General features: G+C 36.5%; 1 protein-coding gene across 5 annotated transcripts in view; it reads left to right on the top strand.

Annotated features, from left to right (window-relative positions):
* The window catches only part of LOC114145254 (potassium voltage-gated channel subfamily KQT member 5-like), a 102,437-nt gene extending 76,145 nt beyond the window's left edge, over nt 1-26,292 (top strand). Inside the window, exons 3-15 of one of the 5 annotated variants that reach the window (XM_028018731.1) lie at nt 350-476; nt 3,346-3,524; nt 6,057-6,182; nt 6,532-6,642; nt 7,036-7,131; nt 8,535-8,629; nt 10,524-10,550; nt 13,594-13,650; nt 15,069-15,292; nt 17,250-17,361; nt 19,217-19,348; nt 20,888-21,014; nt 21,180-26,292. In XM_028018731.1, coding sequence (XP_027874532.1) covers nt 350-476; nt 3,346-3,524; nt 6,057-6,182; nt 6,532-6,642; nt 7,036-7,131; nt 8,535-8,629; nt 10,524-10,550; nt 13,594-13,650; nt 15,069-15,292; nt 17,250-17,361; nt 19,217-19,348; nt 20,888-21,014; nt 21,180-22,430 — 2,664 coding nt within the window. In that variant the 3' untranslated portion in view covers nt 22,431-26,292. The other 4 variants (XM_028018733.1, XM_028018734.1, XM_028018735.1 and 1 more) reach the window with 4 other exon arrangements.
* Nucleotides 26,293-26,632: the final 340 nt, after the last annotated feature.

Raw genomic sequence — 26,632 nt, 5'->3', positions numbered from 1 at the left:
GTACCATTTTCTGGCAGGACTTCTTTGCTTACAAATATTCCTCCTGTAAGTTCTCTTGATTGGACATCTGCACTACAGAATTTGCAGTACATCTTGAAATACAGTATATCTTTAGTGGGGACATTCAGCATCCATGGCATCAAGAAGAAATTGTCAGACATGCAAACCAGTGATATCTAAATGCTTCTGTTTGCAAGGAGCCAACATATATGACAACTGCCAGATTATCTGCCGGCAAGCATAGAAGACTACACTTATGTCCGCTGAACTAAAACACCTCCTGCCTATGCTTTCTGTCATGTACCTTTCTCTCAAAATTCTCCATTTGCTTGTGTGACTTTCCCAACAGGAGTTTGTGATGATCGTTGTGTTTGGTTTGGAGTATATCATACGCATCTGGTCGGCAGGATGCTGCTGCCGCTACAGAGGATGGCAGGGCCGTCTGCGCTTTGCCAGGAAGCCCTTCTGTGTCATAGGTGAGTTTAACCTCTCCATCGCTCTGACCATTGCCCCTCACTGATGGAGAACACTTACTCTCTTTGAACTCAGTCCTACAGCAAGCTGTAATGACCATGGTTTGGTGGTTTCATTTTAGCTGTTGTTAGAGGTTTAAAAAGCAGAGAGGAGGCAGAATGTTATTCTTTCCTATGTTTAGACTTGGATCTTTTGGCTTGGAACATACAGAAGTATGATATCGAGGGGTAAGAGGCACGGTTTCTGCTGCTTCTCTTGCCTGGCCGTAGCTGCCGTTTGCAAGGCTGAGGGAATGAGAGGAAAGCAAAAGGGTGAACATCAAGGACAAAAATCAAGCAAAAGAGTTAAAGTTAAGTGAACTTTGAAAGAGAGCAAAAATGTTTATGATAGAATGACTTTTTTTAAAAAAAAAAGCAAGTTGTCATCTGTGACTTTCTGGGAAGAGGGTTGTATCAGGCTTTTTTTTTTTTTTTATAAATTTTGTAGTTGATAATGACATTATGTTTTCATGTAAAATTGAAAACATAATGTTCAAAAATAAAAGCAAGATTTTAGGAGGTTTTATTTTTTAACAAAAAAATCACTGCTGCGGAAAGCTCTTTCATATGTAAAAGACTTAGACCTGAACTGACATCCTCTAGAAACCTTGGCATAAATAAATAAAAACATTCTTGGAAAGAAAAAGCACCAACAAAAAAAATTTTTGGAAAAAATAGAGTTGATTTTGAAGGCCTTGCAAAAATCAATTTAAAATCTGAAAAATAACACGTGAAGCTCAAAGACAATAGTGATGATGAATATGGAATTTATTTTTTGGAAAACAGCTCAAGTAAAAATCTTTCTTTTCTTTTCAAATTCTTTGTAGATGGAGAATCATCAAGAAACATGTATTTTTATTAAGTAAATATAACATCTGGGCATCATAGACAAGATGTGATAAGGTAAAGCCCTGTTGATCTATTCAAAATAGAATTGTTCAATTAAAGTCCCCAAACTGAGTTTACACAAAACTCAGTTTAATGAAATAACATTCCAGTTTCATCTATTTGATCTAACAGCTGCAAGATTTTGTCTTCACCCATAAATACATCTAGTAGTATGAAGATTTTATCCCTATTGGACATAAAATCCCTCTTTTTGTCACTATTTCAGCCTTAAAAAATTATTAAATCTGCTGAATGGAATTTATCAGCAGATGACACATTTGCAAATTAGCCTTAGTGTTAGGCACAGCTCATTTGTACCCAATCAAGCTTCATTAGTGTGCTTGAGAAGATCTCAGTTACCAGAACTATTGGCAGTAATATTTCATTCCGTATTAGAAATATGGGATGTTTATTGAAATAAGTCAAGAGAATCATCAAAAAAGCTTAGAGAAGATATCATTGTCTTATGTTTACAGGTAAAAGAATACTAAATGTTAAAAATAGTCCGTAAAGCTAGAGATATAGATAGGCGCATAGTTCGCAAGTTTAAAGTTAAAGGAACAGTGGCTACACCATTTAGCACCAGCGAATCCTGGAAGAAATTGTCATGTTGTCTTAGAGAAAGTTGAAGCTTGGAGATAATTGGATATTTAAACAGAGCACTAATCGCAGCATGCCTCAATATCTACCAAGGCCTGGTTTCAGAAGATTTCCTACTTGGTTGCCCATCATACTTATGTCACTTAACATGCTAAAAGTTTCTGGTAAGATTTGAAAAGGGCAGGTGCAGCACACAAACCCAACAATATTAATGAACCAGAGGTCTCTGCCCAGGAAGAGTGGGATATGGTTCCTCGGGAATACTCCCAGAAGCTGGTCATAATTGAATAAAGTTGCTGTACTTAACAATTTCGTTCATGAAGTTGTTGAATAATCTACAGACTGCAGAAGTAATCAAACATGACCTTTTTTAAATACATTTTTGAAAAACCTTTTGTAGTATTAGCCGTGTTGAGCTATTTAAATGGTCATTTTTTTGAATTGTTTGTTGCATCTGCTGTTTTGCATAATGCAAATAAACCTAATTAGAATTGAGTGTTAAATAAGTGCTACGGCACTGTAACATTCAGTCATGTCTACAGTTTAAAGCAGATACTCATATTAAAATAAAGTACTATTGAAAAAAACTGAGTAAACTAATGCATCTATTTAGTGATAAAACACAGAAAATGAATAGAATAGAATATAAATACCTTTATTTTTCAACATGGGGTAATTCAGGTCTAACAGCAGCACATTATGTGCTCTATGTAAACCTCAAAGGGCAGTGAACTCTGTGCAGCTCTGTGGTCCCCCCCACACGTATTTTTCAAGCTGCTTCTGAACTCGCACAAAGAGAATATAAAAAGTAAAAGCTGTGTAAGGGTTTTACTCGGCATGTCTCTGAGACGGGACACGGCACAGTGGAGGAACGAAAAGAGATAAAATGACAGGAGCTGACGGTTGCAGTGGTTCTCTGTGGGTTCGATGTTGTGTATTTATTACGTGTGGTTTCTGTGTGAACTTCCGCTGAGTTATGTCTGTGTACGTCTGTCTGCCTGCCTGAGACCTTGTTTGTGCATCTGATTGTCACAGTTTGCAGAACATTTTACAATAGTGCCAGAGCATGAGAAATTTTACTTCGCTCTGTGCAGTCCTGTTTGTGCCAGCAGCAGAACTACACTACATGATGACATTGTTACTTACAGCATCAAATGAGTCAAAGTTATTGCATTGTTGTGGATGCCAACAGTAGAGTATAATCTCTTGTTAAAAGAATATTGTGCCAATCAGACCATTGAAAAAAACAAAATTAATACAAAAAAAGTGTTTTACTTTATTTCTTTATAATTCTTTTCTCTTTTTCTTTTTCTCTTTTTCCTTTTCTTCCGCCTGGCTTCTCCAGACATCATAGTGCTGATCGCGTCAGTGGCAGTGGTGTCGTCGGCAGGCAGCCAAACCAACATGTTTGCCACCTCAGTCCTGCGGAGTTTGCGCTTCCTGCAGATTCTTCGGATGGTTCGGATGGACCGAAGAGGTGGGACCTGGAAGCTGCTGGGATCTGTGGTGTACGCTCATAGTAAGGTCAGCAGAAACAAAACACACCGAGAATCACATTGAATGGACTGCCGGTAAAGCTTTGATTGATCAGGTTTCCGATAAGCCAAAAAAATAAACCTAGACCTAAAGTTATACACACAAAAAAAAAAAAAAAAAATTACCAAAAGTTTATATTCTGTGTCAGGCTTTAATTTTGAACTTTTTGAAAAAAATCACTTCGACAGCTGCAGCTGATCCAACGCTGCTTGCGTTCTAAAACCAGAAAGAGTCCCTACACTGGCTCCCTGTATCTCAGAGATAGACTTTAAAATATTGCTGTTAGTTTATAAATCACTCAACGGCTTAGCAACACAATACATTATAGATCTGCTGCTGTTGCACCAATCTTCCAGATCACCTTCTGGTTCTGGTCTGCTCTGTATCCCCAGAACCAGAACTGAACACGGAGAAGCGGCATTCAACTTCTATGCACCACAAATCTGGAACACACTTCCAGAAAAACTGCAAAACAGTCAAAACACTTTTTTAGTCTTTTAAATAAAGACTAAAAATCCACTTCCTTTTGAAACATAATAAATGAAACATTGATGTTTGTTATTGGTTTTCTCAATTGTTGACTGTATGGTGCTTTTTTTATTACTTGTATTATAAATATTATTAGAAACATAAATATTTTGTTTAAGTTTCTAAGGTGTAAAGCACTTTGAACTGCCTTGTTGCTGAAATCTGCTATACAAATAAACTTAATTGATTGATATTACGCACAAAAGCTCCTAAATACTAGTTGTTCCACTTGGTAACTTTTATTTTCTTGTTTTCTGCAAACCCACTTCAATTTTGGAGTCATTCAAGAATACACATTCTAGTTCACTGCTAAACTGCTAAACTTCTAAATTTGACTGACATATAGATATTTCTTTGCACAGAAAGTAATACATCCTGAGTGCACTGTGAAAATATGTATCTGAACCAGGTCTGTAAAGATGGCAGAATTGCAAATTGCGTTGAAGTTTTGTCTGTATTGTGAGAGTGTAGATTAGCATACTACATATATACTTCTATGTACATTTGTACGTATTTAAAGAAAGTTTGACATGCTTTACTAGAAAAAAGTATAATTGTAGGCTACCTTTGATAATAGATTAATGTCATGTGACATCATAGAAACATAACGCTGAGATCTTTCACAGATGAATAAAAACATATACTCTACATCTACACTTGAAAATAAATAAAACATAGTTATTCAAAACAATACTCTGAAAACTTAAGGAAATCAGTTTAATTTGGGCTTTTAATTATGTAACTATGTGTTGAAAATGTTGTTAAATTTAGACTCAAGAGTTCTGGCCAAAACATTTCTAGCACAATTTCCCCTCCACTTCCTGCTCTTTTTCTTTGACTCACTATGATCCATCCGCCTTCACCTATAACAGCCCACACAAACCTTTTCTCTTTTACTTCTGCCTGACATATTTGTGTAGAAACCACAGTAGGTCATTTCTGCTTTTCTTTGCTTCTTTCAAAGCTGCACATTCAGATAGACTCCTCCTGGTAAAATGTTTCACACTACACAAACAGGTCGAGGTTCAGTACAAGATGACGACGCGTCTTATAAGAATTCTTTGATTCTGCTCCTGCATCTGACTGTGGGCAAGCTTTCGGCCACAAAATTTGTTTCAAGTGGATCTTTGAGGAGAAAACACAACTCATAAAAGGATTACATAGCTGCTTTTATGTCCTGTTGTTATCTCAATGAGATGTTACCACATGTACATTTACTTTTAGCTGCAAATGAAGTAACAGTTTTAAATGATGTGAGATTAGCAAAGTGTTGGTTGATGCTATTAAATATGTCATAGTGCCAGACCATTTGCAACATTTGCAGAAGTTAAATGCAATCTTCATTAACAAAGATCCAGAAATCAAACTTTAAGGCAGATTTTTGTAAATCTTTGCCTTGCCAATACTGATTTTTAGCTGATTCTAATTTTTTTTAAATAACTGGAATTAGCAACACTGATTTATTTTTTTTCTAGCCTTCCTGCAGTGAGGAGTCGTTAGGACTATATCAAGAGCTTAGGCAACATGACTTTGTTAGTGTGAGAGCAGTCACTGTAAAAGTGGGTTTTGCTAAGACAAGATAACAGACTTGGGATTATAAACTTGCTTATAAGTTTTTTAATTAGCAATTAGCGTTGGTAGTGTAGCAAGCATTACAAAAACAGTCATGACATTTATTTCTTGCATTAGACTCTTATCTTAACACTGCCAACATTTTGAAAGCCAGCACATTTCCCAACAAACAGGTCTACAGCTATAAAGGATAAAATGGAGCAACTTTGAAAATGCCTGCAGAAAGTCTCACTTTCTCGCAGCTTGAACAGTTCATACATGACTTGGACTTCATATAAAATGACACCTGTGGTGTCCAATCATTAGAAAATAATTTTGAAAGTGAGGGAACGGATGATTTCTTTCATAAAATATATGAATTTAATTCTGTTATTTAGCCACAGTTAAATCTGATTGCTTCCTCTGATTTACTTCTTGCAGGAGCTAGTAACTGCCTGGTACATCGGCTTCCTGGTTTTGATCTTCTCTTCGTTCCTCGTCTACCTTGTGGAGAACAAGTTCAACAAAGAGTTTGCCACCTATGCTGATGCGTTGTGGTGGGGCACGGTAAGCTTTGAGGAATTGGCTATAAATGCCAGTGTTCAAAAAAGTAGTAAAAAAAAAATGCCATCATCCTGATAGGTTCTAGGCATCAGCCCAATATATCAGTTGAATGTCTTGGAGCAGTGAAGTTCACCTGATAATGTAGTTTCTCTGTAGTTTCACTACTTTGAATGCTTAAAATGTCTCTCTTTTTTTCTTATTCAATGTGTCTATGAGAAAACTTAGTAGCAAAAAAGGTCATTTTTAAAGCGTTTTAATTTAAACACTTTCAAATTATGTAGAATATTTTGCATTTATAAAGTGACACACCACATGTATGTTCTTACAAACTGATAACGATTTTTTGCCACAGATCACCCTAACAACCATCGGCTATGGAGACAAGACACCAAAGACATGGACAGGACGGATGCTGTCCGCAGGGTTCGCACTCCTGGGTATTTCCTTCTTTGCCTTGCCTGCTGTAAGTATTTTCCTTCTCTGTGTTTTTTTTAAATATGGTATTTATTTCATGGATTTGGTGCCAATGAAAACAACAAGACTGTGAAGGGACTGTGACTGTGTTGAGTTTTGGGTAACCTTCAGTGTCCTACCACTTTACATATTTTGGATGCATCTGTGGTTCTGTGTGTACCAAATTTGAAACATTTAATCTTCTTTGTCTATTAATGATTGGAGTGTGTGGTTTTGTACACTTAAGGCAAAGTCATCAATACAGTAACATGGCAAAACTGACTGAGATGTCTTACGTTTTACCACAAATGAACTGAATGTGTCTATATTTTGATTTATTTTGAGGAAAACACTGAAAGCTATGTGTATATGAGAGAGAACCAACTGATGTATGTCTCATCAGGGTATTCTGGGCTCAGGCTTTGCCCTGAAGGTTCAGGAGCAGCACAGACAAAAGCACTTTGAGAAGAGGAGGAACCCTGCAGCCTACCTCATCCAGGTAAAGTTGGAATTTCTTAGGGACTCTTTTCCTGAATCTGTTCTTTAAAATCTCATCAGTGGTAACAAAGCCTTTTCATCACCATGTGCAGCACAAGAACTGAACCAGGACTGGAACTGGTTTGACTAAAGAGGGGCAAAAGTTTACATTATTGTGCGACAGTATTCACACTACATTTCATCATGTTACAGCCATTATACTTCAGCATATTTATTGGGATTTTATTTGCTGTCAAAATCCAGTCTTTAAGGGCCAGTGTCCTACAACTTTCAGATGTGTCTCTGCCTGAATCAAATAAGTAGTTAATTATATGACCTCTGAAGAACTTAACGCCAGGCTGAGAAGATAACTTTGATTCATGTGTGATTCATGCAGAAAACCGATCCTCAAGGACTCCGGTCTGACATTCCTTTATCGCCCAAGGCAAAGTAGTGCATATTTGTGAAATGGAAAGAAAACAGTTTTTAAAAATACGTTGTATATAAAAAAATAACTACTAACTGTGGCATGCAGTTCTATTCAGTCCCTGTAATAGGATGGTTATACAAAGTATAGACTTAAAGGATAAATACAGATTTGCATCAGTCTCTTTTTTCTAATTTTCATTGGTGAAAAAGGTTGAAACTAGATGCCATTTTCCTTCCACCATTCTGAACCACTTTGAGCTGCATTACAATAGATCTCAATACACTACATTGCAATTTGTGGTTGTAATGACAAGACAATAAAAAAAAAAAATACTAATAATTTTGCAAGGCATTTTAAGTTAATATCTGAATATTAATGAATGTGATTTTAAACATGTTTATTTTCTTATCCTCCAGCTTCTCTTTTTCCATCCTAGACCTTTTTGGACAGTAAATCTCATTCTCTCTAGCCGCTTCCGTCTTCACCCAGGAGTAACCTCTAAAATCTGTTTTTAAACAGGTTCTTCCAAAAATACACCAATCTTCTACCCTTTACTTCTTCCTGTCCTCTTCACATTTCTCCTCATGCTTTCTTTTCTTCTTTGCTCTCCTCTTTTACTCATACGTTGTCACTTCATTTTGTGCATCTCACTGTTATACCAGGCTGTGTGGCGTTATTACTCCACTGACAGGCCCTATCTGGATGCCACGTGGCGGCACTATGAGAGCCTCCTGCCAGTCAACAGGCATGTACTCATGCCTGCCTAACCTGCATCTGGGGCCAGATGTGTGACACATCTGAGTATCTTTTAATTTTTTTAATTGTTTTTGCTTTTTCACTAATCATCTGTCTTCATTAGTTTTATCATTGTCCTGATCTATTTTGCACTCTTCTTTATGGTACCCTCTTTGATCCTGATTTACTTGTTTGTTTTTTGCTTTGCATTTACCTCGATTTTGGGTTGGGGGTGTCTTCTGTTTGTGTTCTGCATGCAGTGTGTTTGGCGTAGTTATGCAGCTGATGAGAACTCGGTTTCCGTTGCTACCTGGAAGCCTCACTTGAAGGCGTTGCATACCTGCAGCCCTACAAAGTACGTACAACTATGACAGCTGATGTCTGTATTTGGTGTTTTTGTCACACTCTCTTTTGGATTTCTGATTTAAGAAGAATTACTTTTGTTGCTGTTGAACTATCTTATATACTTCCCTTATCAGACTTATCATGTATCCTCCATAATTATTGATCCTCCATCTATCTCTTATTGCTGTAGCATAAATTTAAACTTACATCCAAAAGTCAATTTGAACGCTAATATTTCAAGCAACAATCCCTTTTCACCACTACGGCACCAATCAATCTTTGAATTTGAGGTTCTTCAGCTCTCTTAAAATAACCTGGCACAAGGTACAGTCTTCCTGTGTCTGTTGCTCAAAAGTCCAAAATATAATTAACAAAAACAAGAGATTGTTATTAACAAGGAAAGAAGAATGCAAAGTGAATTCCGATACAAGCTGAAGGAGCTGCAAAGGTTTTTAAAGTTTGACAAGTTTGAGCCTGGAGTTGTTTTAGGATGTCATAAATTGATTGATTCTGTCTGGCTCAGCATCTGAAATCTCTGGGTGAATGTTAATCTCCATTCCTCCATTGTTCAGGGAGTTGTCTGCTGTGGTTAAGATATTCATTGCTCGTAGCCTTTCTACAGAACCCCATTTTAAAGAAGCTAACCCATCCCTCTAAAGATGGAAAATAATAATCTTTTTGTAGAAGATTTATTGGACATCTCTGTTCTCTTATCAATTCTGGTCTGTTTCGTGTAATGGTGTCAATAAAAAAGTTGTTTGAAAAACTTTAAAGCAAAAAATAAGAACATATTTTATGACATTAATATCTCAAAGAAGAAATGCCCATTTATTATTCAGATGTGTCTGTTCACCCAAAAGTTTCACTGACTTTTTCCAGTAAAATTATTGCTGGAGCCTGGAAATACTGAGCAACCATCCAAACAGTATAAAATGGGCATTTATAAAGACATGTAAAAAAAAAAAAGAAGCATTGACTAGTGAAAAAACATATCTTTCTCCTTCTGGAAGAATATTTTTGTTTCCTTTTCCCATTTGCATGCTGCAGTAGTTAGTGTGTGTTTGCTATTTTTTCTTTCTGAGATGCATGCCAGTAATTAGTGTATTGCCTTCTGTAAATTATGAGCACTTGCAAAGGCTCCAGTTGCTGGAACAGTGCCTCGGCAAAAACTTTTGTATCTTGCTGATTCTAAGAAACACATTGGTGTTTTTGCAAGTTTTAGCTTTCTACTAATAAATCTTGGGTGCAATAGTTTTGCCCTACACCACCGCTCTAGACACCTGCTGGTTTCAATACATCATATCAATTGTTACGGAAAAGCATTGTGCTTCTAAAAATGTGTTGAATTACATAATCTGTCTACAACCAGTATGTCATGTTGACTAGAAAAGTACAAGCTGAGCTCCGCACAAATATAAAGCACCATCAAAAGTAAGTATTATAAAGTACAGTATGTAGTTAATTTGTCTATGTAGTTAGTTTGTAATTAGATCTCCACCTAAGCCCGACTACCTGACTTTTCTTTTGAACATGTCAAGAAAGGTGCCACAAAAATAAAACTGACAACAGTTGATAGTTTCTCACAGTGTTGAAGTTCAGTACATAATGTTAATATTCGTTTCCAGACATGAGCGTTCTGAAAGATTTTTATTCTGTGTAAAAATAAATTGTTACCAGTGGCTAAATTCAGTTCATATTTCATTCATTCATAATGCAGCATCATTAGCTGTAACTACAGGCTAAAATATGCAAAAGCACCATTTTTTCTTTCTTTTAAGCTTTGTTATTATTATTATCATTATTATTATAATTATTAATAGATAATTAGGAAAATATGTTAGAGAAGCCATATATAAAATGTTTTCTCATATTTTTTTTCTCTTTTTCTCATCTGTCAACTCCAGGAAGGATCAGGGCGAGTCAACCACCAGGTTTGTACCTTTTTCACTGCAGATAAACTGCTAGTTGGTGTTAGAAATGTGATTTCAGGACCGAGGATGATTTTGTGTAGTTGGCTACTGCCCCAGCACTTAATCATTACTGACATTTATTTTTAACAATCAGAATAAAAAAAATATCTCGCTGCTGCCATTATTTGAGACAACTCAATCAATACATTCAGCTGCAAACAAGGCGGGATTCTTCTGCCATTATATTGATTGTATTTTTTAACTCGGATTAAATTTACCCTTGGTACCAAGCCCTGCAAAGTTCTGCAGTCATGTTATTCTAGAATAAGGAAGGCGTTAAGTTTTGCAATTACTGATTTACTATTTAAGTACCAGTACCTCACTGATATGGAAGCACATTGTCATTATATTACTAATTTAATCAGTGCAATTGTTTGTATCTAATTTTTTCCTGATTTGCTCAAAGTTGTAACCGTTGTTTAGCTTGTATCTAACTTTATTTCCTCTTGTAAATTTTTATTATTCAGCAGTTAAGATGGGGGAATATGAACTTCAAATTTTATCGTAAAATTTTGTCGTATTTATTACAAAAAGCAGCAATAAGGAGCAATAAAAAGTACTACAAACATGTCAATGTATAGAGTTCAGAGTCTTACAAACATAATAATTTCTGCTCAAATGATTATGAGTAGAAATGATTATGATGTGTCACTTGATCACATCAATTATATTAATTGGAACCAACTGTGCTGTTAAACTGTACTCATTATATTCAGTCATACTTTGACTCACAAACTAATCATTTAACACTTTCATTGAACTGACAGTGGAAAAATCATATTTCTAGTAGTACTATCAGTCTGTCGGATTGACAAATATCAACAAAAAACCCATTGCTGTTATTATTTATTGCAGCATGACCCATTGTTTTTAATTATTATCACTGGGAAACAAAAAATCCTGCTGTTTACTGTTTACTGTTTCCCATCCCCATCAAAGAGAAATTATGTGCTATAAAACTCTAATATCTGCCAGAAGATGAGGAAATGCTCTGTACAAGTGATTAAATATACTCAGGAGATGTAACTCTTTGTGTTTGTGAATGACTCATTCAGCACATCGCACAGTTCATTTTGACAAGTGCAGCTTGAAAGGAAACTATAAAAAGCTGGTTTTGATATTTTTGAAAACATAATTAGCTGTCATAATAAAAAAATCTGAAATCCTTTCTTTTGTCTTCATGAACAGTGATTTTAAAAGATTTATACAATTAGGAGGACATTACCTTCATGCTGGTAGAATAATGTATTTTATAGATGGAGCAGGACTTGCCATGTGATTAAATTATTTTTAAAAAATTATTTTTCAAATTATTTTTATTACAGTGAATAAGGGTAAAAATGCAAAGGCACCATATTTAGATAAGACAAGATAAGATAAGTCACAAAATTGATCTAAATCAGTGCAGAATTGCTTTCAATGATACATTATCTTCATATAAAAACAGATTTTGCTTAGATAAAAACTCCCTTTTCCACACGAAGGTTTGTAGAATTTCATTGATCTCTTTGCAGGAAAAGGAGAGAAAAAACACTTTCAGCCAGGCTATGTTAACAGCATTGACACAATAAAGTTGATCTAATCAGAGCAGCTAAAGGCAGAGGGTAATGATATTTTAGTCCACTAAAAGCTGTTTTTACTCAGGCGTTCAATGACTCATTGTTGCTTCTGTTTGTTTATTGCTTCGTCTCAAAAACAATAACGCCAAAACCATTTTTTTGATTTGGGACAAAAAAAAAAAATCTACCCAAACGCATACACACATATTTGTCTTTTTCTCAGCGATTACTTGCCTCAGGTAGCCTTTTATTTTTTTATGAGCTATTCTTCTTTGTTTGTCTGTATTTATATAGCACATTTATCTATAGGGTATGTATTAATGGTGTTGATGCATTTCCAGAATCATTATGGGAGGATAGCGATTAGGGCAGCAAGGCCAGTGTGATGTAATACCTTGTGTTTGCAGTTATGAAACAGAGTAAATGTTTGTCTGTGAAGAACCACAACATCACAGATGCCGTCACATTTGTTGTTCATAATGTGAAAGTCATTGAATAGGTAGATTAAAAAGCCTGAATTCTACCCTGTGCACAATATGTTGAAGCATTGGTATGAATAAGCCCAGGAGAGATCAAGAAACCTCTGCACACAGAGGGCTGCGTCTGTATTACTTTATCTATAAAATAAATCCCTAGAATATTATGCGTTTAGGAGCAAAATGCAGCATATGCAATACATAATTGACAATGAATCAAATAAATAGAGATTCACAAGACTCTGCAAAAACGTTTTTGGCCTCATGCTGTGATTCAAGCACTTATTGCCATGGCCTGCTGGAATTCACATGGTTAAAGGAGTGATATCAACATGAAGTGCATGAGTCACCAAATTGCAGCCTATTTTGGACAGTTCTGCAGTAGATGTTAATTTTCCTCCACTAAGCCCTTGTTCTGCTCCCTCTAAATGCCAACGCTCGGGAAGCCGAAACATCAGCGCTGACTCTGCTGTTACTTTATATACGTTCTTGGTGGGGGCTTTTGTCATAACGTTAATTTATTTCTCTAATTTAATTCAGAAACAGAAACACGTGCGATATGGATTCATTGCAGACAGAGAAATGCATTTCAAGTGGTTTTCTGTTTATGTAGATGATTAGGGTTAATTAAATTCAGAATTGGTTTCACAGAAAATTTGATGACAAAAGATAAAGAAAAGGCATTTTAAATACTAATATATTATGTTGTGGCCTACAAAAATGTGCTCAGGACTCTCCAACTATCTCCAACTAAACATTGGGTTTCTATACTGCGTTAGCGGTAAGTTATAGTCATAATCAACCGCAATTAACACTTGTAGTTTATAACTCTCTGTGTTATGAATTTATATAACTCGAATCTCACTTTTCTGACAGTAGAAACGGTAATGAGGTTGAAAGTTATTTTTCACACCTTAAAAACCTAACAAGTAACAAATCATCATGTGTCTATCTCTCCTTGGTTTCTAGTAAAATTCATAGTAATAAGCAGAAGCTACTGAGGAGTTATACCACTCGGAAACATAGGTACATCTCTGCTCCCATGTTCCATGATGTGTTGTTTTTTTTGGGAATGCTGACTAATCTTTGGTGCATGGGTGTCCTTTGGAGGCTGCACAGCCTCAGATAGGCCAGAGCAAGCTAGTGCTGCAGGAAAATATGAGTCGCTTTTAAAATAATAATTAGCCTTTCCTTGATATGTGCCTGAGACTTGTGCTGCTTTGCTTGATTATATTCAGAAAAATTAATGAAGAATTGTGCTGGGTTGCAGTCTCAGCTGCAAATTTTGTAAATTAATCAACATTTATTAGCCTTTTCTTGAGTGAAATGTTCTTGCTTTTTCTGGTATCGTTTTTTTTTTTTTTCTTCACTCACTTCTCTAAACTGAAATTTTGCACTACCTCACTTGCTGTTTTTTTTATTTATAAGTATTCACATTTTATTGTCATCAAATCCAATGAAAAAGATCACAAGTCACCATGACCAACTGCAAAATTTGCCTCAGAACTCAAGCTTGAATAAAATTAATGGCAACAACTATGCATTACTCCACAACCAAAAGTACATTTTAGAACTTTTTTTATGGTGCTATTCGGATAATTTTGCAGAAACAATGTACTGATCTTTTAAATTAATTTGCTGACAATATGTTTATTTTATTCTTGAAAGCAAAATTACCATGTTTAATGTGTTGAACTTAGCCAATTTAAATAAGTCCTGCCTGAGTTTGTTGCACTGCTCATGCTTTTGCATGTTGCTATTCTGCATTAAGCACAGTCAAACATTCCCTGACCTCGCCTCATTGCCCAGCTTTCATGTTTACTAAATATATGAAAGTTTCATAACTTTCATATTGTAGGAAACATATGAAAGAGAGACAAAGCCAGACATTTCCCATATTACAATCACAACCAACAATAAATGGGTTTTAATCGTTTATGGAGTGGACCAACACAAAGCATCATGTTATGGTAATATTTTTTAATTATGTAGAGATTTGGGAGTATGTTATGTATAGTATGCTCTACTTTTCTAAAATCTTAGTTCAGCAATGGAGATACTTTGTTTTCCTTTGTCCACTGTCTTGTCTTGCTACCTAACTAATTTGTTCAAAACAAATAAATACTTTAATATTATCACTGCACAACTGATACATCACCCCCAAGTAGAGCTAGCATTTTATATATAGGACCTCCATCAATATGCATGTTTGTCTTTTCTTCCGGCCCTCCAGTTATTTACTCTTATCTCAGAAAAAGCTCTAAATGACATAAATACTACGTAAATAAGCAAAACTTTACCAAAAGTTGAGTCAGATTTCTGTTACTGAGCTGAAGCTTGAATTATTAACCAATGTTTTTCTGTCTTTCACTTCCAACATCATTGCCTTTTTCTCTCTCACACTCCAAAATACCTCTGCACAACTCCTCATCCTCCAACTTCAGCCAAAAGTTAAGCTTCAAAGAGCGTGTGAGGATGGCAAGCCCCCGCGGTCAGAGCATCAAGAACCGCCAGACATCCTCTGTAAATGACCGGCGTTCTCCAGTGGCTGACAGTGGCACAGAGGGCACCAGTCCTGCCAAGGTTCAAAAGAGCTGGAGCTTCAACGACCGCACGCGCTTCCGACCTTCGCTCCGGCTCAAGAGCCAGTCTCGCTCCACCACTGATGGTCAGTGACACCGCACACCCACCGAATCTTTCCCTTGGAGTTTTATAGCAATGGTCTTGGCTATGCCAATCAGAAATTACAGAAGGATTCATGCTTCAGAAAACGTAAAACAAAAGAACAAAAACAGCAACAAAAAAAACAAAACATCACACTTTAGAATGCTCTAGTATGTCCAGGTGAAAAGTATTAGGCCAATCCATTCAGTAAGTTCCCAGGGCAGTTTGTTTTTCATGTTTATCTGGATAGCTTTTCTCCTCTGATAAAATAGAACCATCCTTTGAGAAATAGTATTTATTTACTCAGGTTTTCTTTATATCACATTAAAATTTATTCCATTATCTAAAATATTAATTTTAGCCAAAAAGACAAAACAGCAGAAATTTCTTTAGTTTTTGTTTTAAAGTAGATTATTCAGGAGAATTTATGAATAGTTAATATCTTATCTGCAGAAGTAATATCCTTTAACAACTTGAGATTAAATAAAGAAAAAGAAGCTTGGACCATATATTTGTGGCAATAGCTACCCAAGAGAATGAAGTAATAGAGTGGTGCCAAGACAAGATAGGTTTTTGTTATTTATTTGAAGATTTTTGTCTATGTAGTAATTGATACCAAAGGTGCCTTATAATTACACTGCTGTCACCTTTCCTGGTTTTGTTTAATTGTGCTAATCTTGGATTTAACTAAGAGTTAGTCAGTTAAGAATTACGTTCTGTTTTCCTCTGCAAAAATTAAGAATTAAGTTTATTTGATTTGCTCCCCATGGTGAAGTCTATCAACTACAATTAGGTGTAGTTGATAGAAACTTCATATCTAATCACCTGCTTTCACTTTTAATGATTTTTTTTCATTGCCAAATGTTTCTGCCTGGTTACACTCAACACGTTCTACTTTGCAATATGGACTTCAGTTGGAAGGTCATTGACGTCAGACCAGCTGTTTATTAGAAAAGTGTAAATAAACATACATTAAAAACGTGGCAGTGCTGTGATACCCTTTTACATAATCAGGTGTCAGACTTTTTAAGCTGTCATTACAGATGGCAGAAATCCAGTAATGGATTTAGTTTTTAATCCTAAAAATGTTTAAAATTCATTTAAATCTAAAAGCTTTGTCTTGTTTGGGGTTTTTTTCCTTTAAATTATAAGCATGCAGTAAGAGAATATGTCACTCCAAGTGTTGATTTCATCTGTTTCCCCACCCTATCCAACACAACTGCGGTACCAAACTAAGACAGACAGCTGAGGAGAGGAAAAACGGCTGTCTCTCTCTCACCCTTTCACCAGTTGTTGTTTGTTGGATAGATGGGGTGTTGTTTCAATGACTATCTAGGCTGTTTGAGCCATACAGCTGGCTAAATGGAAACAAATTCCAGGTTAGTCAAAATCACGCTGATTAGGCCGTTCTCAGTGTCAAGATATTAAATATTTTCTTTTAGCTGCGACCTAATTATAGACGAAACCAATATTTATGTGCTGTACTATAAGTTGTTTGAGTTCCCACACAGGCTCTGTACTACTACAGTCCTTATATTTGAGTCTGCAGTCAAGCTCATGACCCCTTGCTTACTTCACCAGGATGTCGTAACTCAGAAGGCCCATGAACAGATCTGCTGTTGGCGATAAATCTTAAAGGCACACAGAGGCCTTTTTCTTTACAACTAGTCCGCAGTTCCAGAAGCTGCTTCTGGAACTGTGGTTCTTCCCTCTTCCCCTCTCCAATCACTTTAAATCCTCTTGTCATGATTATGAGACCCATAAAGAGGCACCAAAATACTTTGTTCCTGGACCCAGAACCTATATACAAATCATAATTAGAGGCTTGATGAGGCAACTTCAGGTTCAGCTGCACAAGTAGTGCATCATAGCTGCTCACTAAATTCTGCTGTTGTGTTCATAGGTTTCTTGCTCATTGTACAAATAAATGAACAGTCCTTCTCGTCTGCCTGTTTCATAAGCAGCAGACTCCGCTGTTACAGGGGACGATGCCTTTGATGATAAGGGCTGCCACTGTGAGATCTCTGTGGAAGACTTGCTGCCCTCCGTCAAGACCGTCATCCGAGCTGTCAGGTTTGTCAAAGGAGATTAAGTTTCTTTTTCCATCCAGCTAATGCTTTCCCCTTTTTCTAAATGCAAACAAAGCCTGATTGCAGCACACTGCGCTCTAGCAGCTCCCCTGATTGTCTGCACTCAAAGGACTAAAATGACCGGAAGTCATTCTTTTTTTAGTTTTCTTTTTTTGGGCTGTATAGCCTCCATGGCATAGTTTATATGCAGGAAGTATAGTTATTACAGTCTCAAACAATGCAAACTTGTGCATGATTAGTAAAGACACAACAGTGCCTAGCAAATGTATTTGAAATTACTAAAGTTTCATAAATGTATTTTACAACATTGCAATGTTTCAATGGGATTTAAGGTAACTCGAAAATTATATATTGTTTTTTTTTTCTTTTACAAATAGCTTTTAGAAGTTTGTAGAACCACCTTGACTGCAATTAAAGACACACAGAATTGTCTTTTTTTGTGGATGTCTCTATCATCTTGTCAAATCTAAAGTTTCTTCCATTCTTCTATGATTGAGTTTAAACTCAGTCAGAGAGATCATCTGCAACTATATTCAAGTCTTGTGACAGATTCACAAAAGCAGTGCTTTTAGTATTAAATAGGTTTTGGCTAAACTATGCTTTGATGTAACCATGTAGCTCTGATATAGTTCTGGCTGTATGTTTAGGGTTGTTGTCTTGCTGGAAAGTGAACCTAGGCTTTTGAAGCCTCTAACATTTACATTTTTACTGGCATGCCCTGTCTTTTTTCCTATCCATTTTTCCATCAACTCTGACCAACTTCTACAGAATATAGATCTACCTACAGCATGATACTACCACAAACACTGTGGGTGGGTTTGTTCTGGGTCATATACAATGTCAGTTTTCTTCCACATAAAGTGTTTTGCATGCAGGCCAACAAATTTTTATCTCATTGAACCAGAGCATCTTCTTCCACATGTTTACTGTGTCCCCTGAATGGTTTTGTGACAAACTGCAAACAGGACATTATTTCAGCAATGACATTATTTAAAATGACCAAATTTATGAAGTGCAGGGCTATTAGTTATCCTGTTGCTGTAAACCTGTGCAATTCCTTCAGAGTTCCCATGGGCCTCTTGGCTGCTTCTCTAATAAATCAAGATCACTTTAAAATATTACAAAAAACTCTTAACTGCTTAGAAACAAAGTACAGCAAACTCAGAAGTTGACAGAATTTTTGCTAATTTTTTTCTTATCCATTTGGGGGCAATTGTTGTCTTCAGTTGTCTTTGGGGAGGAGTCAGTCAATGTATGAACCTTTAATCTTGTTGCTTTCAGACTGCAGTAATACCCACTGTTACCATGTGCACACAAGTCACCTTGCTGAACGGTTCTGTCCACATTCTACATTTTCTTAAAATTACATTTCCTAAAATGTAATTTTTTTCAATTCTTTTGTATCTACTTAATGCTCATCTTTGTATACCTTCCTTTCCCTGGATGAGGAGAGAGCACCAAACCTAGGATATCTCTTCTAGGTTTGGTTTTATTGCATTCTGTTGCCTGCTGGCTTTTCTTTTCTGTAGACTTATATTTATTCTGAGTTCAGCCCTGAGCCCTTGCCACAGGTAAATAAACCCTTTCACAGAAATTGTGTGACATGCACACAGCTAAAATACACAGCTACAACTACACACGATGCTTTTAGAAAATTTAGAGGAAATATTCAGGTGCTCAGTAGGCAAAGTAATGGACTGGATTTAACATGTCTCATTTAAAGGGAAAGATCTTTTTTTTTTATAGCCTTGAGGTGTAGCAGCAGATTCTCCTTTCTAATTGGGTCAGAGCGCCCTCTTTTGACTGAAATTTGAAATTTTTTTCTGCTTTTCCTGCAGGATCATGAAGTTTCATGTAGCGAAGAAGAAGTTTAAGGAGACTCTGCGACCATATGATGTCAAAGATGTGATTGAACAGTACTCTGCCGGTCACTTGGACATGCTGTGCCGCATTAAGAGTCTGCAGACCAGGTAGGAAGAATAACTGGCTGCACACTGCTGCAAGCTGCCAGGTGTCATTCCTGACTCCTCTGAGCTGATGAATGTGTTTGTGTGTGTATTTATGAGAAAACATATTGTGACCATGCATAAAGATAATGATATGATCTATTTTCTTTATGCACACATGTACCTCTGTGTGTGTATATGTTTGCTTTCCTCACAGGCTGGACATGATAATTGGCCCACAGACCCTGAGCATCCCAGCTAAGACCTTTTCCTCCCCGTCTTTGTCTGTGTTTTGCAGCCAGGGGAGGAAAAACTCCATCAGGGGGTCAGAAGTACCCCAAAGTCCTTCATTATTTTCCATCTCACATGGGTTTACCTCATATGACGCTCAGTCAAATCATGCAAACAAATTAAAGTCTTTTATCAGCCAATCATAAGCAGAAATTAATTAATTAATCAGCCACAGATCTGCAGTCTGATCTGTAGTTGCCAGCTCAGATATTGGGAAAAAAATCCCCCTATTTCTTAATTACTTCAAAACTAACAATGTTCAGCATTTTCTTCCTTTAAATGAATTTCCTAGAAAAATTGACTGGTTCACAGTTTTTGTGCTTGGACTTATATTGACCTGGAAAGACATGATCGGTGCATTTCCAGTTTTAAGTATTATGCATTAAATGTAATTCCAGAATTTTCATTTACCTTTTTTAATGTTGTGAGTGATGGTCTTTTGAGACATTGACAGACTAACCTTCACGTAAAAGGTGTTCAATTAAAGCAAAAATCTTCTCATGCAATATGTTTGCTACTTTACTATCCCAGTTTGACATAAGACTTTAATAGTGGCTTTGAATTGACTGAGTTGGTAGGGGCAAGCAGATCTGTTCTTTTCTCTGTTCTCTGATCCACTGAACAAACACTAACGATGTAATTCCACCTATGCCTTTAGTTGGCGTGTGGTAATGTTTTGCATCAATTTAAACAATACCTAATTGAACCATGTCAATAAAATGTATCTATGTGATGTGATCTTACAAACTACACACACTGATGTAAATCAGAAAACATGTACCTCACAACAACTGGTGGAGGAAAACCGCATCTCTTCCGTCTAAATATTGGGATCCTTTGGATTTCTTTGGTTTTCTCAAGCTTCTTTCGTTTTATTAGGTACAGTTTCTATAATTGTAATGGAATTAAAATCATGTTACTTGTTAGATGAAAAGTGAAACAGAACAGCATTCTGTCAATACTTGAATGGAAGTTTTGGCATCACCATCATATTTACATTTTTATTTTCAAAAGTTTCATCTTCTGACAAAAAAGGGGAAAATTTAACTAAAAGTAAATATATGGAGAGGACTACTAACTAAATGAACATTGCATTATTATTGTCTCAACTCCTTTCTGGAGTTTTCTACTGTTCCTAATATCCTCTGTTATTCTCTTTTCCCAACATTTCTTTCTTCTGGGCTTTGGGTTGCATTTTATTTTCCTGATAATTTTTCTTCCTGACAAATCTTTTTGTTTGCTTGTTTTTGTGTGTGTCCTGTGTTCATCCAGGGTGGACCAAATCCTCGGGAAGGGTCAGGTCCCTCTGGATAAGAAGATACGAGAGAAGTTGCTGTCTGATGGAGATATGTTGGAGGACATGAGCATGCTGGGTCGTGTCTGTAAGGTGGAGAGACAGGTGTGTGAAGCTTTGATGATCAACATATTGTCTTACAGTGAACTCCAGTGAGATGTTAATAGCAGTGCATCTCTGTAAAAACAGGAAGTTCATTTAGTTTAGTTATCTGGTTCAAAAGTGAATTTTTTAACCTTCAATGCTGTCACCGTTTCTTTTTCTACACAGGTTCAGTCAATTGAGTCAAAGTTGGACTCTCTGTTGGACATTTATCGTCAGGTTTTGCGTAAAGGCTCCTCTTCGGCTCTCACTCTCTCTTCGCTACCCCTGTTTGAGCTGGAGCAGACCTCTGACTACAACTCTTCAGTCTTTAGTAAGGACCTCTCCAGCTCCACTCAGGTCAGCTGCGGTGGAGCGCTTCCCCCGAGCGGCTACGCCACACGCTCATCAACCAACTCCCAGCTCTCCCAGGGAGGGCTTCACCTCATTCTAGCACCTCAGAACGAACTCAACCTTAATCTCCATGCCTCATCGTCCACACCTCCCTCGGGTCTCGCATCTTCCCCTTTTAGCCCCTCGCCACTGCCTCATTATCATCCTCATCTACAACATCATAAGCAGGGTCAGGCCACATCACCTGAAAGTGGCACTGACGAGGCTGTGGGGAGCTCCCCTACTGTCCTCACCCCGAACAGTACTAGCAGTTCTGGGGGCCGAGGAGTAGGAGATGAAGGCTTTCCTCTTTTGGCAAGGCTTCCGCCGCCCCCTTCCAGACAAACTGTTAGCCCAGGCAAACTGATCCAACCAACCTCTAGAGAGACTTCTCCTGAAATTAAGAGCTTCTGCAGAGGTCTACATAGCCACACAGAAGACAGTAATGTTGGGAAGGTCCTTGGACTTGAGCTTGGATTGAGCACATTAGGGCAGCAGTTACAAGGGAACACTAATGGTACTGGCAGGCTTAACGCAAAAGAAGAAGGCTCCTGGAGGAGGCATATGAGTCTCGAGCTGGAGCCACTTATGCCACCAGCACCAGGTTGTTGCTCGAGGCCCATCCATATGGACCAGGGAATGGGCAAATCCATGTCAGTGCAGGACCTGGTTCAGGTAGGTGCTGTTCATGACGCACACCAAAGCCACAGTCTTTCATCTCCAAGCCCAAGTACAAGCAGTGACTCTCCAACAGGCTTCAACAGTTGTTGCCAAGACCTTGCCGTAGAGAGTGGTGGTACAAGAAGAGGATGTTGGGGTGAGGAGGACCTCTTTATCAGTGACAGGGACATGGAGGGGCAAGGGTTTGACTTTTTGTCACAGGGGACATCTGAGGCTCACTCATTTTCTTCTGAGCACCTGAGGACAGCAGATAGAGCGGGGGTAGGGACCCAGGACTCTAATCGGAGCCTGGCTGGTGGTCCATCATCGTCAGCCTCCACTGGCAACGTCGAACTGCTGAACATGCCACATGTACGGCTAAAATAGACCCACTAAACATTTGGAACAAACACAAATCTCACCTCAGACAGTTTTTATCTTTTTTTGGAGGCGAGATTGATGGGTGGGTGGGAATTTTACATGGGGTCTTGTCTTCTTTTGTTTATTTTTATCTTGGTTCTCTTGATAAGATTCCGTTTTTTTCGTACAGGCTAATCATGTTGGCATGAGTTACTCTGTGTTTAATGTGTGTTTGATGGATCTGAGATAAAAGATGAATGCCAAAAAACGGAGAAAACGATTTTTGAATTAAATTAAGTAATGGATGGGTCGATGTGCTATGTAGCATGAACTGCATGTTTTCAGTAAAGCACAGATAAGAAACTACACCTACAAGCATGGCCACCCACCACCTTAATAGTTTATTGGGAATTAAAAAGCTTGTTGTCGTCTATGACAGCTGAGAAACGTGGGCATTTTGTTTTTATAAATTCATATCCACTTTAGGAAGCCAGATCTCTGCAAGTAATTGATGTAACCTATGTTCATTTGGAATACAGAAAATACATATTTCACAAAATCCACACATTTTAGGCCTCTTTTTGCATAATGTTCATTGAACAATCCAGTTAATAAGTGTGCACAAATATGATAAAATGCTAGCTTTTTGTGATGATAAAGATCATAAAAAAGACCATAAAAAATCCTTTCTGAAAATTTCAACAGTGCAGCTGAAAAAAATCAACATTTCTGCTTTTGAGTGAAAGACATTTCCTGGTGCAAATTTGTACACACCCTCTAAACTTTAACAATGTAAAAAGTCCCTTCGATTCAGTTTCACTTTGGAAAAACAGGCTATGGTCAAAAAACTAAAAATGATTGTCCAAAATCTTCACGTGTCTGCAGGAAAACCTAAGATATAGAGGGATGTCATTTTTCAGCATCACAATCAAACTACTTTACATCCAAATCAACAAATGAATGGCTATTCTTGAAAGAAACCTTTTGGAATAGCATAGCAGAAGTCCTGAACTCAAACAGAATATTTGTAGGATCATCTGAAGAGGGTTGTAGACAAGAAATGTTCTCACAGCCTGACATTTCACATTTGAAGACTTTTTCAACTAAGAGCAGGCCTGCGTTATTGTTTTCTCAAGTATGGCATGGATCAAAATCAACTAAGTATTTTTTATATTTCTCCTCTGACATATTTATTTTTCAGTGGAATTAGTTGGGATATAAGTGAAAATACATTTTGACTCATTTTTGAAAAGATTCTTCATGGTCTAATGTTTTTACATCACAAAGTACCCTGCAAAATAATGAGTGGGACTATACCTTTGTATGTGTTCACTGCAATTTGTAATGAGCAACTACTTCAGTATCTCCAGAGCAAAACTGAATAGTAGTAAGCAGACCTTCTTACATCAAAATGTAAGACCTGATTTTTTATTAGGCATTGATTAGCTGTTTTTTCTAAAAACCCGTCATGAATTAATTCTCTGTCAGATTATTTCATGCAAAACATAGGATCAGAACTACACAGCCAATCTCCGTAACAGAAGAACACACAATCTAACTTCATGCTATACTGCCACAATAATTGTTAACGTCTGTCAATGTCTAAGCTCCATCCTTCAAACATGCTTTTTCAAATGAGTGGGGGCATCTAGGACACTTGAAGTAATTATGCCTTGTCCATTTTACTTCATCTCTGTGCAGCTCCTCATGATGTCATTATTTCCTAAAGCTGCTGTGAAAATATTCTGAAAGTATGATTTTAGGCATCAAATGCATCCGTATTTAATTAAAAAAACATCTTTCAGATAACAGTTTCACTTTTTTTGTTTTGTTTTGTAGAACTGCAACCTTTGTTAAAACTACACCTATGTGGACAGGGAAAAGGAGCAGCTGCTTTTATGACCAGATAAATGTTACACAGTAAGGATGGTTGAGCAATGGAGTGAAACATTTGTTGAATGTCATTTTCTGGCTCACAACTTCTGTTAGAAAATATATGACCTTTTTATTTCAGACACAAATACCCTTTTTTGCCATCTGCTTTAAACTAACTCTTGATGGAGATTATTTTTGGCTTCTTGAACTGGACTTGAGATCCGAATGTGTATCTTATTGATATTAACTTGAGGTTTCTTGAACTGCTGAGCAGTGAAAATACAACTTACCACTATTTTTCCCTTTCTGTTGTATGGAGTAGAACAAGATGCAGTGACAAAGCCTTACTATTTTTAAATGTTTTTACTAAAGCATCCAAAGCCTGATTAGTTCATGATCACCTTGGTATATTTTGTAGATTCAAACCAGGAATAAAAAATACAATCCTGTATCATTTTTAAGTAAGTAAAATTTTAAAATGTGTGTGTGTGTGTGTGTATGAGAGTAGAAAGGACCATACCTTTTTAGTCTGTCAGTTTAACAGAGCGTTGCTTATATCTGATTATACTTATCCTCTTAGCTGTAATATGGATTTAAGCAAAAACTTGAAAGGCAAAAATGTGTCATTACATGTGCTACCATTGAACAAAAATGATCAACTCTTTGTAAAAAAAAAAATTAGAAATGCAGCTGCACGATCTTATAGAAAAACCAAAGCAGTAATAATTACTTAAATGTTGTTTCTAATTTAAAACACACATTATATTTTTCTACTTTTTAAGCATAGTAAAGAAAAGCTCACCAATATGACAGAAGAAAAATAAATGTGGAATGTTTCTCACATTTGCAATTTGGCAAGAATCAAATGTTAATTTGATAAACTATATTGTTAGAAATAAACTAAAATATTTATTGTTTCAGTTTAAGTTCTAATTTGGTCTTTCTAAGTTTGATAGATTCCTGTTTTGTTTTGTTTTTTTGCTGTGGAATATAATGCATAAAAATATGCTGCAAGTTACTAGATTAAGGGAGCAGTTCAGTAAACAATGTCAGCTAAAGAAAAACATCCAGTTTTGATATCTGTGTGACTGATTGGCTTGTCCCTGATTCAGATTTATCCTTTAAAGTTTTGGAAACAGGGAACAGGCATCAAGAAACTGCAGCTTTCCACAAACCTACTATAGTTATTGGGCTCTCTTGTTTTTTCCATTTTGCTTTCAACAGTTCCTAGTTTTACTAAGTAACTATGATTTTAGAAAATACAAAAAATAAAAAAAGACCTGCAAGAATGGCTGTAGAATGTCAGCTTAACTGTAAAAATATGTAACTATTCCAAAAAATGTTACACTACTTAATTATGATGCAGCTTTAAAAGTATGTTTTCAAAGTGAAGTGTAACATACAGTATGTATGAAATTGAAATGTGAGGTATGCTTCTTTGCACAGCACATTCTACCTTTAGTTAACAGCATAATCATTTTTTTTACTGTTTGTGCATAAGTTTGCTCTCATTAAAAAACAATTATTTTCCCATTGACTTTTAAATGTATTTTGCATGAGGCTTTCATGTTCAAATGGATCTTTAACTGAAAAGATGACAAGTTTCTTAGAATCTTAAGTATTTTGGTTTTAAAACAACTGGATCAAGAGCATCCAAACTTTTTTTTTAGGTCTACAAAATATTCATAAAATCCTGTATTCCGGTGCCTTGCTTTTGTGATACATTCGTGTTTTAGTTTTCCGGAAGGTGCATCTGATTTGTGACAAAAAGTCGCTGCACATTTCAGGTCATCTATTTGTGGCATAGTTCTTTTTTAAAAAAAATAATTTTGCAAGTGGGCATAAAATGGGCAATTGCCATGTTAAGGTTTTGTCTTATTTTTTATTTATTTAAATTATGTCCACATATTTACACATTAGAAATAACTTTGGTTAGTTTAAGGAAGCCTGTAATGTAATAACAATGCAACTGAACTCTTATTCTCAATCAAGAATAAAAGAAATTCTTCAAGAAGCCTTGTTTTGTTTTTCATTGCACCAAACACATAGCGGTTTGACCTCAGACTTAACCCTACAAGTCCAAACATATCGTTTTTGATTTCAATATTTTGCAGATCGACGTGGCTTTAACAACATTGTCACTTCCCTCCAAAACCAATCAAGTAAATCAATCCTTAAATATATTTCAGTCTCAAGAAAAATTCAAACTGCATATATAAAAACTTGTAAAATAGCTTTAAAAATTATAAAGATGAATATGAATGAAAAATAAGTTAAATGTGCCATGCATGCAAAATATGTCTTCCTCTGCATTACATACATGAAATTTACATACATTGCATGAAAAGATGCAG

The sequence above is a fragment of the Xiphophorus couchianus genome, chromosome 5, assembly GCF_001444195.1.
Source record: "Xiphophorus couchianus chromosome 5, X_couchianus-1.0, whole genome shotgun sequence".
Lineage (NCBI taxonomy): Eukaryota > Metazoa > Chordata > Actinopteri > Cyprinodontiformes > Poeciliidae > Xiphophorus > Xiphophorus couchianus.
This window is presented reverse-complemented; position numbering and strand designations above follow the sequence as displayed.